This window comes from Bison bison, unplaced genomic scaffold (genome assembly GCF_000754665.1).
Source record: "Bison bison bison isolate TAMUID 2011002044 unplaced genomic scaffold, Bison_UMD1.0 scf7180017864181, whole genome shotgun sequence".
NCBI classification, from domain to species: domain Eukaryota; kingdom Metazoa; phylum Chordata; class Mammalia; order Artiodactyla; family Bovidae; genus Bison; species Bison bison.
The window spans coordinates 9015778-9034915 of record NW_011494753.1 but is presented as its reverse complement, the minus strand read 5'-3'; the positions used below and the strand labels follow the sequence as shown (position 1 = coordinate 9034915).

Here is a 19138-nt window from a genome sequence, read left to right as displayed (position 1 = left end):
CCTCCAGCCCTGGCTCCTCCCTACCTCCTGACACATTCAGAAGACAGATTTGGGGGATGGGCTCCAAGAGCAGAATCCAGGGCGACCATTAGGCTTCTGGCCCGACCATGAGGAGAGAAAAAGTGCCCTTAGTAAGATGGGTATACTTACGTATCAAGCATGTTGGGGTCAGCAAAGACAGAGAAGAGGTCCTTGTCCTGGAGAACCCCTGAAGGAAAACAGGACATCTAGCCAGATCCAGTGGGGAGGCCTTGAGGCAACCAGCTTAACAGGGGTACGCATGGAAAGGGGGGCAACAACGTGCCAGCAGCACAACCCACGTGCTCTCCATGTTGCTCCCCAAGCCCCTGCACGGAGGCTACATGCTGTGCACAGCACCCCAGCCTCTTTCCCCATGTCTCTAGGCTCTCCCCTTGTCCATCAAGGTGTGCAGGAAGGCTTCCCTGACTGCTGTGGTTTGGGCTAACTGCTGCCCTCACATGTCTTCCTCACAGTCTCACTTCTGGTGTTACTTAGGCCACGATTTCTCTGTGGGGCTGCAGTTCTTGGAGGGTTGGGTATATGGAACACATCTGGATTACTCCGCCTCCTGCCACAAGACCAGCGAATCTTCACATGAAGTGTCAAAGCTTCTTTAAGGTAACTGCCTCCTCCTGGCTTCTCCTTCTTCAACAGTTCCTATTTCCTTCAGTTCAGCCTTGCACTTACCAAGAGCAATGGGGTCACTGCTGAGGCCTGGGGTGGCCACAATGATCTGATCCAGAGATTCCTTATTGCTGAGCATCTTAAAGACCTGCAGGAGAAATGGGGGGGGGGGGGGGCTGAGCACTCCCACTAGCTCGGTGCACTCAGAAATACCCACACACAGCTGAAGTACTTCCTTCCTCTAAGTGCTTCCACACACACCACCATACTAGAACAATAGCCCCAGGGAAGAGATGAACCTCTTTTTTTCTCTGAGATCATGGCTTACTGGAGGGGAAACAGCATAAAAGCAAGATCACAATAAGCCTTCAATCTATGGTCCTTACCCCCATTTCTAGTTCTAATGCTTTCACAACAAAAGCTCTTATTATAAGCCCAATAACAAAGGTTTCTCTAGATTTCAAAAGTCCTTTTCAATCTCCAAACAACTATCATTTTTCATTTATATATATTGGGAGTTTGCAGCTGTCTTCATCTTGCTTATCAACTCTCCTATGGAAAGTCAACAGTGCATTTTCCCAGCGAGGGGATCCTGGGAAGGAGCGGTGGGCAAGCAGTTCAGTCCAAGCCAAAGAATGAGGCCCAGCAGAAACAGCATACGGATCCTTTGACTGTAACTATATTCATTCCATGAGGCCAATATCAGGAGAGGCTGTATCATTATCATTAGAGGGAATCAACAATGCCTAGCTGAGAGCCTCTTTGGGGGAAGACAGGGTTCGACTGGGACCCACAGACATGGCGAAACCTCCCCAATAACTCTGAGGAGCCATGGCAACCAGCTTCCGGCTCCCTCTCTGCATCACCCGTCTCCAGCAGGCCTGCCAGGAGTCTCACAGAGGGTTCAGCACACACTCACCGCCTCCCTGTAGGAGGAGCTGCTGTGCAGGGCAGTGTGCAGCACTCGGAACTCCCTCAGGGCAGCCACTTTGTCCACAGGTTCTGGGGATGAGACACTCAGTTACCCTATGACCAGGGCCTCACCCCTGCCACAGACACAGAGCATCGCTTCAGCCAGAGTCCCGGCACGGGTTCTCTTCCCTCCTCACCCCACTAAGAATGGGCATCCGATCAAAAAAAGCTACACCACACACATGAAAACTGCACTCTCTTTTTAAGCCTCTTTGGTAGATAAACAAATTCAAGTTCTAGCAGAGGAGACTCTTACCTTAGGAAAAAGACTGTTCTGATCAACATCCCACTGCAGGAATTCTAGACTTTTCACACTTGGAAAGGAGGAGGGTATAATGAACTCAGTAGACTTTTGTGCAGTGATTTAAAATAAGTGCTGCAAGCCATCTGAACAATATGGAGCCATGTTGACACAATATGTTAAGAGAAAGAAATAGAACATAAAGTTGTATGGGTGTTCTCTAGTAAAACTTTATGAGATGTCAGTGTGCGTGTGGGCCAAGGCTGGACGGGAACAAGCCAAGGTGACAGGATCGGGAGGGTAACTGGTTTCTCCTGGGTATTTTCTTTCAGGCCTCTGTAATATTATTTTGATTAAAAAAAAAAACAAATAACAAGAAGGACCAAGACAACATTGTACCTAGGCTTCTGAACAAACTTTCATCACACGTCCAAAAACAAGCATGTCACTAGAACTCAAAGTTCCTTTTTGATCTTTGGACGTTATGACTCATACAAATGGGAAAGTCTAGCAGTTTTCTTAGTTTTAGTTGGTCACTTTACTATTTAGGACATCCGCCCATTTCATAGAAATTCTGGTAAAACAAGGGGGAGTAGGCAGGAAGTCCACCCTGGATCACACTTTTAAAAGTGTGGTGACCCTCACCCAAGAAGGCTACTTGTGATTATGTGGCCTTGCACTGCTCAACTCCAAAGGCATTATTTCCAAAGCAAAAAGAGAATGGCACCCCTGGGGTTCTGTGTGGCAACCACACCCTTACCTATTGTTCTAATCATGAGGGTTGTCTCTTGAAAAATATTCACCTGAAGTAAGTTACCTGGCTTATTCGTTAAACAAATTTGTGCTAAGCATTTACTCCACGCTTTTGGAGTGAATCTTGTTTTGTGCAAGGCACAGGAATGTAAAAAGTAAGAGTCCCTGCCATCAGGGAACTCTTAAAAACAGTAGGAGAAATGAGACAGACTCAAAGACACATACACACAATTACCAAATACCATGCTGAGGGCTTCCACAACAGAGACATGGACCACAGTGAGGGCATTAGGCACATGGAGGCCCACAGCCCCCGGAGAGAACGTTTGAGAGGAGTATTGAAGGTAGAACAGACAGTGACCGGGGGAAGAGGTGCTGTAGGCCTAAACGAGAACAAGTGCAAAGGCTTGGGAGAATACAAGCATGAGGTGCTTCGAAGAACACTAAGCTGTTTCTATGCTGGAGCCCAGGGTACACACCCCTGCTCAAACAGCAGGCCTACGTGAGATCCTAAAGGGATGTGCAACCTTCTGCAGAGAACCACCAAAGGGATCCAGGTGGGAAGGAAGCAACTGACACTTTTCTCCTCCTACAGGATCTAATCTGGTGGAAGATAAAGAAATGTGCTTCCTTTTGAAAGGACACTCAAGGATAAAATATCTAAAATGCCACCACAAAAATTTCTTTGCAAATCTAAAAGTTTATTTTCACCTCCAAGTAAAAAGTCCGTTTGTTTCAAAAATAAATTTCCAGGGGATAAAAAGGACTTGAAATCTTAAGCTCATAATCAGCTAAGAGTTACAGGTTGTCTCTTAATGTCTCTGAGCTAATCTCATCCTTTGGAAGTGGGAGGCAGCCAGCCCAGTGGAAAGAATACTCTTGAGCCAGGAAAATCTGGATTCACATCCCAGCTTTTGCATTCATTTTTCTAAGCAGATGACCTTGAATGAATATCTTTCTAACTCTCTTTTTCTTCATGTATAAAATGCTAATACTGTTACCTGACCTGCTGAGCCACTTGATTAAATGAGATATCAAACAGCAACAATCTGGCTGGAAGAAGCAACAAATGCTCCTTTCCGTCTGTCAATCCCCTCCAGCCAAAGACCAGAGGGGCACACCTGCAGCTGTGCAAGGTGTGTTACTGCTCTTACAGAGGGGACGCGCACCACCAGAACCACGGGGCATCTCAACAAGAGCACGCTAGAAGGGACTCAGAGGATGTGGGCTTTAGTTAGGGGACTCGGTGGGGGAAGTTTAAGGAAGCAGGGTTTTGTTGTGGATTGGAGGCTGTCAAGAAGTGGGGGTGATTTTATGATTAGGTATCTTAATAATTCTTATCTAGAAGGAAGGAAAACTAGAGCAAGATGAAAGCTGAAATTGGTGAAGAAACAGCAGTCACTCCTAATAGGCAGGATAGAGGGTTATTTGGTCATTTCTGTGGTTGGTCAATGTGCAGGTTTATGGCTCTGTTCAGAAATGAAAAGAAATCTTGTTTTTATCTGGATCCGTTACAGCCCCAGAGTGAGCAGCCTTGTAGATGCTAGTGACCTGTGAAATTGTTCACGATTCAAGGCCTAGCTGAAGCCCAGGCCAGCCCCTGGATACCAGAGACTGCCTTTCTCTTTCTCACTTCCCATCAGGGTACAAAAGAAGATCTTTTTGTCCTTTATGTTTAGAATTGAAAAGAGGGAGAATTTCAAGCTGATAACCAGTCACAGCAATTGTGAAGATTATTAAAATATGCCAAACTGCCCGTTTTTAACAAAGCTAATCTCCTACACAGCTTAGCTTTATCCTCAGGGAGGCTTTTAAAACACAGATGTGAAATTTAAATTATGAATTCCAAGCAGCACCTTTTATCAGTAAGTCAGAAAGGCCTGAGAGGCTTTGTATGTTTCCTCCAAGAGCTACTTTCATACTATTTGAATATTCTCAAACTCCGGGAAGATAAATTAGCAGGAGTGAGGTGACTGAACAAACCACCCGCCTGAGGCAGTTTGTGGGAAGATTTGCGCACATGAGAACACACCATAACATTTAAAGGGCAAGGAGTTTTCAGCTTCTTTCTAATGACAACAAAAATAACCAAAAAATACAAGGTTCGCTGAGAAACAAACTGTTGCCCTAAAGGAATTTAAATAGATACATACTCTCCATCCCACTAACAGAAGGCACTGTTAGTGGCCACTGGCAGCAAGAAAATCAAAATTACACTGTTCATCAATGTGTCTAATCCAACAAATGATAAAGATATCCTTTATTATCATCTCAGTAGATCTCCCCTATGTTCCCCCCAGGCCCTTGCCTCAAGGACACACAGACCCTCCTTCCCTTGCAGATATTTCAGAAGCTCTGCCTGTCTAAGAGCCAACACTCACCCGGTTTCTGGTCAGGCTCAGGCCAGGACTTGCGCAGGACATGGACTGTGGATCCAGGTTGAATGCCATAAAAGTCAAGGGTCTGATCATCTTTTAGCTTCCGGCCACAGTATATCAGATCTGGGCGGGGGGAAGAACCATTCATTTATATTTTACTCTTCATAACAATTTAAATGACTTTTGTCCCCTAAGAACCTTATCTTGATTGGACAGATAGCTAGAGAATGATATATGCTTTAAACGGTACTCTTACTTAATAAATACATTTTGCCAGCCTGGATGGGAGTGGGCCCTGGGGAAAATGGATACATGTATATATATATGTGCGGCTGACTCCCTTCACTGTTCACCTGAAACTACCACAACAATGTTAATGGACTAGACCCCAATACAAAATAAATAAAGTTTGAAAATAAATAAATACATTTTAATAACAATTGTTACAAGCGCAAATTGATAAAATACAGAATCTATGCACAGGAAAACTCTAGAGCTTAACATCATGGAGACTGCACCATTTAAATGAATGGGAAGATGTAACAATAAAAAAGAATGAACCCCATGTTTTTAGGACTAAAAACACTTTTTTGCCAGCTTATACCATTTTGCCCGTTTATATGCCATTGCATTAATAATATACGGCTTCCCAGGTAGCACTAGTGGTAAAGAACCCGCCTGCCAGTGCAGAAGACTTAAGAGACGTGAGTTCGGTCCCTGGATTAGGAAGATCCTCTGGAGGAAGACACTGAAACCCGCTCCAGCTGGGTTGGAGAGTCCCATGGAGAGAGGAGCCTGGTGGGCTACAGTCCATGGGGTCGCAAAGAGTTGGACACAACTGAAAAGACTTAGCATGCATGACTGAAAATAAACTTTTTGCCAGTTTATACCATTTTTCTAGTTTATATGCCATTGCATTAATAATATAATTTAATTATATTCACTTTCTGAAAGTGATGCTGGAGTCCAGGGTTTGATACCTGGTCAGGCAACAAAGATTCTGCACGCCACACAGCATAGTCAAAAATAAAAAAGAGAAAGAAATTATATTTAAATTCCTTCTTCCTCCACTAGAATGCCCTTGCCATCTCTCCTTTTTCACTGCCTTCCCTCTAACCAACCAACCAACCAAAAATCCTTCTAACCGTCCCTTAAGACCTACCTCAAATGCTATATACTAAGGGCCTTTCCCTCGCCAGCACCTCCTTCCAACCCAAGTTCTTGCTCTTTCAAAGAATGTCATAGTTAAGGAATGTTGTGATGAAGTAGTTCAGAATATTGTACAACTAAAATGGCAGCCAACAGTTTTATTATATGATTTGTTTCTATTCACCTAACAACAATCACTTTCAAGCAGTGTTAACATTTGTTTTCATTTAGTCTCTAAGTCGTTTCCAACTCTTTTGCGACCCCATGGACTGTAGCCCATCAGGCTCCCCCTCCCATGGCATCTCCCAGGCAAGGATACTGGATTGGGTTGTCATTTCGTTCTTCAGGGGATCTTTGCCACCCAGGGATTGAACCCTCATCTCCTGCATAGGTAGGCAGATTCTTTACCACTGATCCACCAGGGCAGCCCGGTGTTTACATTATAAGACAACAAATCCCAAACTCTTAGTTTACCCTTGTGATTCCAGAATGATTCTCCCCCAAAAGAAATCAGAGCAGAAGCCCATCCCCAGTCCACAGAGACTCACCAATCAGCTCAGGGTCTGGAACAGACTCCTGGAGTTTGCCAGCAATAAGCTGCTTCAGAAATGAAATACTATATCCCCCCAGAGAGTATTCTCCGAGCTCTGTCTCTGGCAACCGAAGAATAGATTTGGGGGCAAGTGGCTGGTCAGCCAGCTTCACCGCCAGGTGCCAATCTGAGAGAGACATCCTCTCTCTTTCGCGCTCTCTCTTTCTCCCTGTAAAGCAACAAAGCCTTAGTGGTTAAAGGACAGACCTACACCACCCCCACCCCACCAAGGGGTTGAAGGAAAATTCTCTGTGACTGTTGGAAAAGCTCAGGATGCAGCATCAGGAGGCCTGAACTAGAATCTGAGGTCCTCTTTTCACTCATTCTATGGCAGCAGGAAACTTCAGCTCTCTAAGCCTCTTTGGCTTTACAGTGGACATAAAAATGCCGTCCCACCTAACAGGAGCGTTGTGAGGTTCAAATGAGATCATCCAACCCTCTCCTTTATATACACTCCGTGTTTCTTCATCAACTTTTGCTTTAACCAAAACAACTTTACCAGAAGCTCCCTGCCTCCTGCTTCTCCCTGTTAAATATCCATGCTGCCACTCATCATTTTAAAATGCAGATATGATCAATACACTCCTCTGTTTAGAAATCAAATTACTTCTGTGAATAAGTCTAAACACCACAGCCTGTCAAAAACATTCACATCTGTTCTCTCTACCAGCCTTCCCCTCTCAAGAGTTCTGGGCTGCCCCACCCTTCCCAACACTTAAGTCCACCCCCACCCAGCCTGGATTCAAAACAAAGCTCTCCCCCACTCTGCTCAACTGCTAACTCTGCATGTAACTCCTCTTTCCTCTTCCCTCTCTAAGCAAACTCCGATCAAGAGCAACTCAGACACAACCTCCTCTGTTCTCTCTCTCTCTCTCCCCCCTCTGTTGTTGTCACATTCCCTCATGACAAAGGGTTACAAATATCTATACTATTTACTTCTCAATCGTCTCTGCATCTCATTCTTAGAGGCTTGAAAGCAAAGACTAGAATTTTTTGTCTTTATTGACTCAATGCCCGGTATTTATGGGTACCAAGAAAATGAATCAGAAACCCGGCAGTTGGGAGAAATAAGACAAGACAAGCCCTTGTTAGAATCATTATTGCTTCCAAAGTGGCTTCTTCGGAAGAGGAAAGAAAAGGCTTTGAGGCTGTGCAGCAGATCCTAAGGCACCCTCAAACCTTCCATCTCCAGGTTGATGGCAGGGAAGGAAATGGATCTTTTAATATACTATATATCATTTAATCCTCACAACTGTTCTGAGACAGGCATTATCATCTACATATTACAGCCGAAGAAACCGAGATCTAGAAAGGTGAAGTCAGCGGCCCAAGGTCACTGATAGTTAATATTGCGACAGGGACACTATCTCTTGGGTGACGACCCCACCAATCACACAGAACCAGCTAACTAGTCACCACAGGTCGATCCCGCGCGGCCCGGGACCCAGCGCCCTCACCCGTCCCGCGGAAGGAACCCGGCCGCAGGGCCGCCGGTGTAAACACTCACTCAGGTCCTCTCGCCGGAAACCGGAAGCTCCGCGCTGCATTCTGGGAGTTGCAGTTCCTGAGGCGGCTCCCCACCACCCACCCCCCGCCCCTTTATAAATAGCTGGCCGGCAAGGGGAAGCTAGTTGTAAAGCTTCCGGTTTCCGGGGGTGTGGCTACTCCGCAGTTTGAAAATGGGGGCGCGAGGGTGTCTCCGCGCTTTCGCGTGATAGCGTTATGTATCACTCAGTCTTCCAAAGCGCAGGTCACCGGAACGGGGTCTGACGTGAGGTTTGTGTGCGCGCGTGCTAAGTGGCTTCGGTCCTGTCCGACTCTTTGCGACCCCACGCACTGCAGCCCGCCAGACCCCTCTGTCCATGAAATTCTCCAGGCAAGAATACTGGAGTGGGTTGCCACGCCCTCCTCTAGGGGATCTTCCCGATCGAACCGGCGTCTCTTTTGTCTCCTGCATTGACAGGTGGGTTCCAGGTATGATGTTTACAGCCCCGCGATTCCCGCAATGTCCTGGCACCCATGCAGAGTCCGCAGGTTACGCCAGGAGTAAGTCAAGGCTGTATGTTGTCATCCTGCTTATTTAATGTATATGCAGAGTACATCATGTGAAATGCCGGGCTGGATGAAGCACAAGCTGGAATCAAGATTGCTGGGAGAAATATCAATAACCTCAGATAGGTAGATGACACCACCCTGATGGCAGAAAGTGAAGAAGAACTAAAGAGCCTCTTGATGAAAATGAAAGAGGAAAGTGAAAAAACTGGCTTAAAACTCAGCATTCAGAATTCTTAGTGATGGGAATACCAAACCTCCTTCTTCAAAAACTAAGATCATAGCATCCGGTACTATTACTTCATGGCAAATACATGGGGAAATAATAGAAACAGTGGCAGACTTTATTCTCTTGGGCTTCAGAATCACTGCAGATGGTGACTGCAGCCATGAAATTAAAAGACACTTGCTTCTTGGAAGAAAAGCTATGACAAACTTAAACAGCATGTTAAACAGCAGAGACAAAGGTCTGTCTAGTCAAAGCTATGGTTTTTCCAGTAGTCATGAATGGATGTGAGAGTTGGACCATAAAGAAAGCTGAGCACTGACAAAGTGATGCTTTTGAACTGTGATGTTGGAGAGGACTCTTGAGAGTCCCTTGGACTGCATAGAGATCAAACCAGTTAATCCTAAAGGAAATTAGTCCTGAATATTCACTGGAAGGACTGATGCTGAAGCTGAAGCTCCAATACTTTGGCCACCTGATGTGAAGAACTGACTCATTGGAAAAGACCCTGATGCTGGGAAGGATTGAGGGCAGGAGGAGAAGGGGACCACAGAGGATGAGGTGGTTGGATGACATCACCGACTTCGATGGACTTGAGTTTGAGCAAGTTCTGGGAGTTGGTGATGAACAGGGAAGCTTGGCGTGCTGCAGTCCATGGGGTCGCGAAGAGTTGGACACAACTGAATGACTGAACTGAACTCTTTCAATATAGGAGATTTTCACAGATATCACCCCATTTTCCTAAAGCCTAGGTTCCTCATTGTTGCTGTTGTTCAGTTGCTAAGTTGTATCTGACTCTTTGCTACCCTGTGGACTGCAGCACACCAGGCTCCTCTGTCCTCCACTATCTCTCAGAGTTTGCTCAAATTCATGTCCATTGAGTCAGTGATGCTATCTAACCATCTCATCCTCTGCCGCCCCCTACTTTGGCCTTCAGTCTTTTTCAGCATCAGGGCCTTTTCCAGTGAGTCAGCTCTTCTCATCAGGTGGCCAAAGTATTGGAGCTTCAGCATGAGTCCTTCCAATGAATACTCAGGGTTGATTTCCTTTAGGATTGACTGGTTTGATCTTGCTGTCCAGGGGACGCTCAAGAGTTGTCTCCTACACCACAATTTGAAAGCATCAATTCTTTAGTGTTCAGCCTTCTTTATGGTCCAGTGCTCACATCTGTACGTGACTACTGGAAAAACCATAGCTTTGACTATACGGACTTTTGTCAGCAAAGTGTTATCTCTGCTTTTTAATATCCTGTCTAGGTTTGTCATAGCTTTCCTTCCAAGAAGCAAGCCTCTTTTAATTTCTTGGTTGCAGTCGTCATGTGCAGTAATTTTGGAACCCAAGAAAATGAAATCTGTTGCTGTTTCCACTTTTTTCCCCTTCTATTTGCCATGAAGTGATCGGATCAGGGAAGCCTGGGGTCACAAAGAGTCGGACATGACTGAGTGAACTGAACTGATAGGATCAGATGCCATGATCTTAGTTTTTTGAATGTTGTGTTTCAAGCCAGCTTTTTCACTGTCCTCTTTCATCCTCATCAAGAGGCTCTTTAGTTCCTTTTCACTTTCTGCCATTATAGTGGTATCATCTGCATATCTGAGATTATTGATATTTCTCTGGCAATCTTGATTCCAGCTTGTGATTCATCCAGTCCGGCATTTCACATGATGTACTCTGCATATTAGTTAAATAAGCAGGGTGACAATATACAACCACATATGTATTCCTTTCCCAATTTTGAACCAGTCAGGAGACAGGTAAGATGGTCTGGTATTCCTATCTCTTTAAGAATTTTCCAGTTTGTTGTGATCCACACAGTAAAAAGTGTTAGTGGAGCCAATGAAGCAGAAGTAGGTATTTTTCTGGAACTCCATTGCTTTCTCCATGATCCAACAAATGTTGGCAATTTGATCTCTGGTTCCTCTGCCAGCTTGTACATCTGGAAGTTCTCAGTTCACGTACTATTGAATCCCAGCTTGAAGGATTTTGAGCATAACCTTGCTAGCATGTGAAATGAAGACCCTGTCATCATCTTGTTTTCCTCACAGTGGATCTAAATATACTAGGTGCTCATGAGGTTTTTGTTTTGATGATTATCCGCTCCATAAGAGAATGAGCAATGACTATCTTACCCTCCACTTTATCTTCAGCAGTTGACCAGGACCTGGCACTTAGTAGAGAAGCAATAAATAGGTATTAAGTAAATAAGTCATCTACCAAATGTGGTTGTCTTGCTATGGCTTGTTGCTCCCAGGAAAGAAGGTAAGCCTCTCTGAGTTTTGTAATGATAGATTATTAAATGAGTAAATGAATGAAGATGTAACCCAGGACCAAGCAGGTTCTTTGGGAACCAGTTTACCAAGTAGTTGCTGTGGTCAGAAGCAGGGTCAGATTCCAGATAGAATTAGAGGTCTGGACAGAAGACAAAGAAGGATGACCATACTTGGTAAAAAAAGGAAGTGTCCAGGCCCAGTCCTTCAGTCAGTCTGTCTATATTTGGAGCCAATACCCTCATTAGCTTTCCCTGAGAAAGTAGTGAGAAGTTTTTCATTAATCCTTCAAGAGACTATTTGCCCAATCATTAGCTACTGGAAAGCAAATTATAAGAGTGTACATTTGCATTTTTAAAATAACTATAAAATTAATATGGCAGTTTCTAAGTCTGGCAAGATAGCAAATGAAAATCATCTGTAAGTACTCCTGCTACAAACAAAAATATAAAATAATACATTTATTAAAAATCACACACAGGCAGCCTAGCACTCTGTGATGTCTAGAGGGATGGGATTGGGGGTGGGGGGTGGGAGGGAGGTTCAAAAGGGAGGGAATGTATATATATACATATGGTTGATTCCCACTGTTAGATGGCAGAAACCAGCACAACATTGTAAAGCAATTATCCTCCAATTAAAAAAAACAAACACATAGTTGTGGGCAATCTTCTGATACCAGAAATGAAGGGGTAACTGGAAAAAGGCAGTGAGCTTTGGAAGCTGAAGATCACCTTTACAGAGAGGTAAGTGGTCCTGGATTGCAGCCATGAAATTAAAAGATGCTTACTTCTTGGAAGGAAAGTTACGACCAACCTAGATAGCATATTGAAAAGCAGAGACATTACTTTGCCAACAAAGGTCTGTCTAGTCAAGGCTATGGTTTTTCCAGTGGTCATGTATGGATGCGAGAGTTGGACTGTGAAGAAAGCTGAGTGCCGAAGAATTGATGCTTTTGAACTGTGGTATTGGAGAAGATTCTTGAGAGTCCCTTGGACTGCAAGGAGATCCAACCAGTCCATTCTAAAGGAGATCAGCCCTGGGTGTTCTTTGGAAGGAATGATGCTAAAGCTGAAACTCCAGTACTTTGGCCACCTCACGCAAAGAGTTGACTCATTGGAAAAGACTCTGATGCTGGGAGGGATTGGGGGCAGGAGGAGAAGGGGATGACAGAGGATGAGATGGCTGGATGGCATCACCGACTCGATGGACGTGAGTTTGAGTGAACTCCGGGAGATGGTGATGGACAGGGAGGCCTGGCGTGCTGCAATTCATTGGGTCGCAAAGAGTCGGACACAACTGAGTGACTGAACTGAACTGAAGTGGTCCTGGAAGCCTTGCTTGGAGATTTTTGTTTTAACACCAAAACACTGGACTAGGCCTCTGAGCAATTAAAACTGATACCACATACCACTACATAAAGTTGAAAACATTAAAAGAGCTGCATCCTAAGTAAAAGGGCAGAGTACAAAAAAACAAAAAACTCAAAACCATGCATCAGCACTAAGAAGACAAGAAAATTTCTCTGGCTCGGAAGGCACAGCAGTGAAAGGGATGTTGATGTATGAAGGAATAGTCTTCCCTGAGAATTTGAACCCCTAGCACTGTACTTTGGGTAACTTTGTGGCCAGACTTTCCCAGAAATGTCCAAGATTGGTCCTGAGATCTGCATTTTAACATACAGTTAAACTGGGGCATTCTATTAAGAAATTAAAGATTCAGTGGCAGGAGGAAGTGTGTAGTCAGTGACTTGTGTGAGTGAAGTTGACTAGCTGAAGTCTGCTTTTTTAATAAGGGGGAAAAGCAGACAACATGTCACTTGAGGTCTACAGTTTTAAAATTTTAATCAAATTCTTCTACAGAAATCAACAAAAACCAGATCTGTATGAATAAAAAATATAAAACCTAAAGATGTGAAAAAAAATAATTAAAAGCATGCTCAAATGTTTTTTGGGGGGAGGTTTTTTTGGCCACACTGCACAGCATGTGGGATCTTAGTTCCCCAACCAGGGATCGAACCTGTGCCTGCTGCAGTGAAAGCGTGGAGTCTTAACCACTGAACCACCAGGGAAGTCCTTCTTGATGGTACTTTTAAAGAATTTCTTACAAGTCTAATTTATAGAAGTTTATTTTGATGGATAGAGCCTTTAGTGTCCTATTTAAAAACTTTCCACCCTAATTATGAAGGTATTTTCCTATGTTTTCTTCTGTAAGTTTTATCTTTCACACTTAGTTCTGTGATTAATTTCATATTACCTTTTATGTATAAAGTGAGATAGGAATCAAGGTTCTTATTTTCCTTATGGGTATCAGTTGATCACTATGTTTTTTTTCAATCGTGTCCCCACTGAATTTCCCGGCCAGCTCGGTCATAAATAAGGTGACTGTTATGTATTGGCCAATTTCTGACTCTATCCTGTCCCACTAATGTATTTTTGTGCCACTTGTGTAGCTTTACAGTAGGGCCTGGCATCTAGTAGCTTAAGTCCTCCAAATTTAATTTGCTTTACCATGGCTCTATCACTAACATATAACAACTTTTTTAATGCTTCTAAAACTATACAGTTTTATTGAATTAAATTTGTATTCAACAAAATTTAGGTTATACTGCACATGTTAGTAAACTGTAATGTAATAATTCATGTAACTTGAATATTTCCCCATGTGCTTAGATTGTCTTTGCAAATGTGAAATTTTTACTTTTATTTTACAGTAATTTCAAGTTTACAATAAAGTTGCAAAAACAGTACAAAATAATTCCCTCTTAACCACCCAAAGCCCCAAATTGTTGACATTTTTACCTTATCATTCTTTCTCACCCTATGTATTATTCTCCCACCTCAACCTCTAAGTCATTTGAAATCAAGTTGTAGATACAATGCCCCATTACCCTCTCTGAATGCTGTGACTGTAGCCATGAAATTAGAAGACCCTTGCTTCTTGGATGGAAGGCTATAACAAACCTAGATAGCAAATTTAAAAAGCAGAGACATCACTTTGCCGATAAAGGTCCATCTAGTCAAAGCTATGGTTTTTCCAGTAGTTACATACCGATGTGAGAGTTGGACCATAAAAAAGGCTGAGCACCAAAGAACTGATGTTTTCAAACTGTCCTGCTGGAGAAGACTCTTGAGAGTGTCTTGGACAGCAAGGCAATCAAACCAATCAATCCTAAAAGAAATCAACCCTGAATATTCATTTGAAGGACTGATGCTGAAGTTGAAGCTCTAATACTTTGGCCACCTGATGCAAAGAGCCAACACATTGGAAAAGACCCTGATGCTGAGAGAGATTAAAGGCAAAAGGAGAAGGGGGCTGCAGAGGATGAGATGGTTAGATATCATCACCAACTCAATAGACATGAGTTTGAACAAACTCCGGGAGATAGTGGAGGACAGAGGAACCTGGCGTGCTACAATCCATGGGGTTGCGAAGAGTTAGACACAACTTAGTGACTGAAGCTGACCTGCCTCCTGAGAAATCTGTATGCAGGTCAGGAAGCAACAATTAGAACTGGACACGGAACAACAGACTGGTTCCAAATGAGGAAAGGAGTATGTCAAGGCTGTATGTTGTCACCCTGCTTATTTAACTTATATGCAGAGTACATCATGAGAAACCCTGACCTGGATGAAGCACAGGCTAGAATCAAGATTGCCAGGAGAAATATCAATAACCTCAGATATGCAGATAACACCACCCTTATGGCAGAAAGCAAAGAAGAGCTAAAGAGCCTCTTGATGAAAGTGAAAGAGGAGAGTGAAAAAGTTGGCTTAAAACTCAACATTCAGAAAACAAAGATCATGGCATCTGGTCCCATCACTTCATAGCAAACAAGTGGGGAAACAATGGAAATAGTGACTGACTTTATTTTGGGGGGCTCCAAAATCACTGCAGATGGTGACTGCAGCCATGAAATTAAAAGATGCTTGCTCCTTGGAAGAAAAGTTATGACCAACCTAGACAGCATATTAAAAAGCAAAGATATTACTTTGTCAACAAAGGTCCATATAGTCAAAGCCATGTTTTTTCCAGTAGTTATGTATGAATGTGAGAGTAGGACTATAAAGAAAGCTGAGTGCCAAAGAATTGATGCTTTTGAACTGTGGTGTTGGAGAAGACTGTTGAGAGTCCCTTGGACTGCAAGGAGATCCAACCAGTCCATCCTAAAGGAAATCAGTCCTGAATATTCATTGGAAGGACTGATGCTGAAGCTGAAATTCCAATACTTTGGCCACCTGATGCAAAGAACTGACTCACTGGGAAAGACCCTGATGCTGGGAAAGATTGAAGGCAGGAGGAAAAGGGGACGAAAGAGGATGAGATGGTTGGATGGCATCACTGACTCAATGGACATGAGTTTGAGTAAACTCTGGGAGTTGGCGATGGACAGAGAGGCCTGGTGCACTGCTGTCCATGGGGTCACAAAGGGTCGGACACAACTGAGCAACTGAACTGAACTAAAGCAACTGAATAATGGTTATTATGTTCTAATACCAATACTTAAAATTCCAACTCACACTACATATTCTTTCCTAGTCTTCCCCTCTATCATTTTACCTTCTCCAAAATGGCTCCCATTTTCTACAATATATTTACCTGCGTTTGCTCATGTTGAAATCTGTTGTACTGAGGCAGGAAGTAGATGGACCACCCACCTCTCCCCGTGGGCCAGGGTAAAGCTATTGGAGTTTTATTCCCTTTGGACTGAAACTCCAAGATGAGCATCAGTTCAGTTCAGTTCAGTCACTCAGTCTTGTCCAACCCTGCAACCCCATGGACTGCAGCATGCCAGGCCTCCCTTTCCATCACCAACTCCCAGAGTTGACTCACTCACGTCCATTGAGTCAGTGATACCATCCAACCATCTCATCCTCTGTCATCCCCTTCTCCTCCCGCCTTCAATCTTTCCCAGCATCAGGGTCTTTTCAAATGAGCATAGCAAGACCATTAAGGGAGGAGGCTGGGCCCTGCCCAGATCAAATATTTCTCATTCTTGAAGTCAGAAGACCTCCGTGACCACACATGCACAGAAAGGCTCCTTGGAGGTCAAAGGGGAGTAATGTGAAGAGATGCTCTATCCACAGGCCTTTGCAGTAGAATCCATCTTGGAGAGATGCGTGCGAACACATGGGAGGAAGCAATGCCTCATAAAAGTAATTCAAACTGCCACGCTGACACGAATCAGCCTCCCTCTCTCTCTCTTTCTCTCTCTCTCTGAGTCTGTGTGTCTGCCTACATGTACTGTACTCTTTTTTTCCTCCTAATAAATACTTTATTTGTTTCACTGCGTTCTGTCTTTGTGGCAATTCTTTTCTGCAAAGCTGAAAGGCCAAGGCCCTTGTCACTGACCACTGGTCTAGTGATTAGGATGTGGTGCTCTGACTGCTGCAACCTGTCCTCAATCTCCAACTGGGGACCCAAGCTCCGCTTCAAACAGTTACAGGCCAAGGCCACCCAAGATCAGCACCATCATCACAGTGGAGTCTCTTCAGCTTATGCCTGAGTCATTTTAACGTTTAACCTAAAAGGTTCTTATCATTGCCTTACCATGTGGCATGGCAAGAGTTTACATTTGCCTCTTCTTTACATTTCCTGCACCAAGCAACAATGAGGCATTTCTTCAGAAAGTTCAGATTGTGTTTAGTGGTAAATTGAATCTCAAGACCACAACCTGGCACTGCTGCTAAGTCGCTTCAGTTGTGTCTGACTCTGTGTGACCCCATAGACGGCAGCCCACCAGGCTTCCCCGGCCCTGGGATTCTCCAGGCAAGAACACTGGAGTGGGTTGCCATTTCTTTCTCCAGTGCATGAAAGTGAAAAGTAAAAGTGAAGTCGCTCAGTCGTGTCTGACTCTTCATGACCCCATGGACTGCAGCCTAACGTGCTCCTCCATCCATGGGATTTTCCAGGCAAGAGTACTGGAGTGGGTTGCTATTGCCTTTTCCACTAGGGATACTCATTTCTACTGGATTGGTCATTATTTCTAAGCTGCTTTAGTGGAGAGAGCTAGATCTATGTCTATATCTCTATTTATATCTAGAGCTATACTTAAAAGATAGAAATAGAGATAATTTATACTGCTACTTCAAATTCAAGACTACAAGGGTTTATGTAACCTTTTTATATTACATGTTTCTTTTCTTTTCCACACTGAGAATCCTAGTTCTCAAGAACATAAGGAGTATTCCATAATTACTCACTCTATCCCACATTGCATACACAACAGTCTCCAGCATAAGAATATGAATACTACAATCACTGATATAATTACTGAGAAAAGTTTACATTTATATTTGCATATGCCCTTTCATTCTATATCTGCTACTTCCCTCCGCACGTGAGGTATGCTCCCCCCCCCCCTGCAGCTGACCTTGGTGGGCCAAAGGACCCTCCCCAGTGGCCCAGCACACAGCTCACTGTTCCCGTGGCTGATAAAGAGAGGCTCACCTCCAAGGCCTCTAAGAGCTGAGTACCACCCCAGGGTACTCAGGTACCAGGGTACTGGTACCTGCCCCAGCTCACCAGCTCTCCCCCATCAGGCAGCTGTCTGGAGCCCTGACCTGCCCTGCTGAGTGTCACCAGCACCCCAACAGCAATCACATCCCAAAGCTCAGGGCCATGCCACACAAAAACTGGGCTTCTGGATACAAGGAGTGGCTTCCCGGGCCCTCCTCCCTGCCGTTCTGCAAGAGGCAACAATGAAACGTTTGCTCCTTTGCCCCTCACCTCCTCCACTGAAAAGGTTTCCGTCCACTGATCTGACACACAAAGTTCCACAGTCATTCCTTCGAGTTTAAGGCTTTGATTGCTAAAAACCCCTGGAGGTCAGAGTCCTATCTGGAAGAATGGTGGGTGGACAATCCCTGTAGTTACCAGGTCAGTGACTTTTCCCTTGGCCAGCAAGGGAATGTAGGGTAGAGAGCAGGAGACGACACAGGGAGGCCGAGAGAAGGGAATGGACGGCTTTTGAAGATCAGGATGCTCTCACAAAGTCCAGGCTGTGATCCTGGGCTGGAGCAGGGCGATGAGCTCCAGAAACCTGAGCGGCTGCCTGGCCCTGCTCTGTCCCCCTTGTTCTGTGTGGGCCAGTGGCACTGTCTCTCTGGCCCCCAGGCCCCTCAGCTCAGCCACTGTTCCCTTCCCTTCTCCTTGACCTGTGGGCTTCCACAGGATGGTGAGCCTGAGGGCTAATTCCTGGGCCCTGGGTGGGCCTTCCCTCTTCTTCCTCTGGCGAGGGTGTGAGGTGGGTCTGGTGATCCAGGGTGGGACCTGACTATGGGAGGGGGCTCCTGACAGCTGTGGTTGGGCCTCCAGTCGGAGGGTGGACTGGCTCCTGCCCTGTGCCCGGGCCTCCCTGGCTGCCTGCTGCAGGCACTCCCTACTGGATACCGCATTCCTACCATTCTCTCTCAGAGCTCGCCCCATGCCTTCTGTCAAAGGGCTCCTTGAGGTTAGCATTCAAGGCCTGTTGGGTCAGTGGGTCAGCTTGGAAGGCTGTCCTTGTCCAGACCGACTGTGGGCCCTTCCCTTGTTGCTCCCTTCACAGATAATGCCACTGCCCCCCGTTCTAGCGACCACTCCCCCTCCCCTGAGCAGCCCTCTTTCACGGGCAGTGAGGATGCGGGGACGGTGAGGACCAGAGGGTGACAGCACCCAGGGCTGATGAGGAAGAATGATGCTCCAGCAGGCAGCCCCGCTTTAGGAAAACCCCCTCCACAGAAGGTCACACTTGTCCCAGACAGTCGGTTGCTGGTATTGTGCTGGGAGGGTGGGGGCCACCAGAGGGGTCAGGTCTGATTGGTTCCCACAGGATCCGAGCCCCAGGGATGGCCTGGCTGGGGGCCTGATGGGGGAGGGCTG

The 19138-nt window shown here is 45.1% G+C and overlaps 1 protein-coding gene across 4 annotated transcripts in view; it reads right to left on the bottom strand.

Annotated features, from left to right (window-relative positions):
* UBL7 (ubiquitin-like 7) overlaps nucleotides 1-8310 on the bottom strand; it is a 13420-nt gene extending 5110 nt beyond the window's left edge. For 3 of the 4 annotated variants that reach the window (XR_825564.1, XM_010843358.1, XM_010843360.1), the window contains exons 1-6: nucleotides 8238-8310; nucleotides 6687-6899; nucleotides 4993-5112; nucleotides 1565-1647; nucleotides 709-793; nucleotides 151-208 (exon numbers count right to left, since the gene is read on the bottom strand). Coding sequence is in view for 3 of the 4 variants with exons in the window: in XM_010843358.1 (XP_010841660.1) it covers nucleotides 151-208; nucleotides 709-793; nucleotides 1565-1647; nucleotides 4993-5112; nucleotides 6687-6899; nucleotides 8238-8277 (599 nt within the window). In the remaining variant the exon portion in view is untranslated. Of the gene's footprint in view, nucleotides 1-150; nucleotides 209-708; nucleotides 794-1564; nucleotides 1648-4992; nucleotides 5113-6686; nucleotides 6900-8187 lie in introns of all 4 variants that reach the window. The other variant, XM_010843359.1, reaches the window with a different exon arrangement.
* Nucleotides 8311-19138: the final 10828 nt, after the last annotated feature.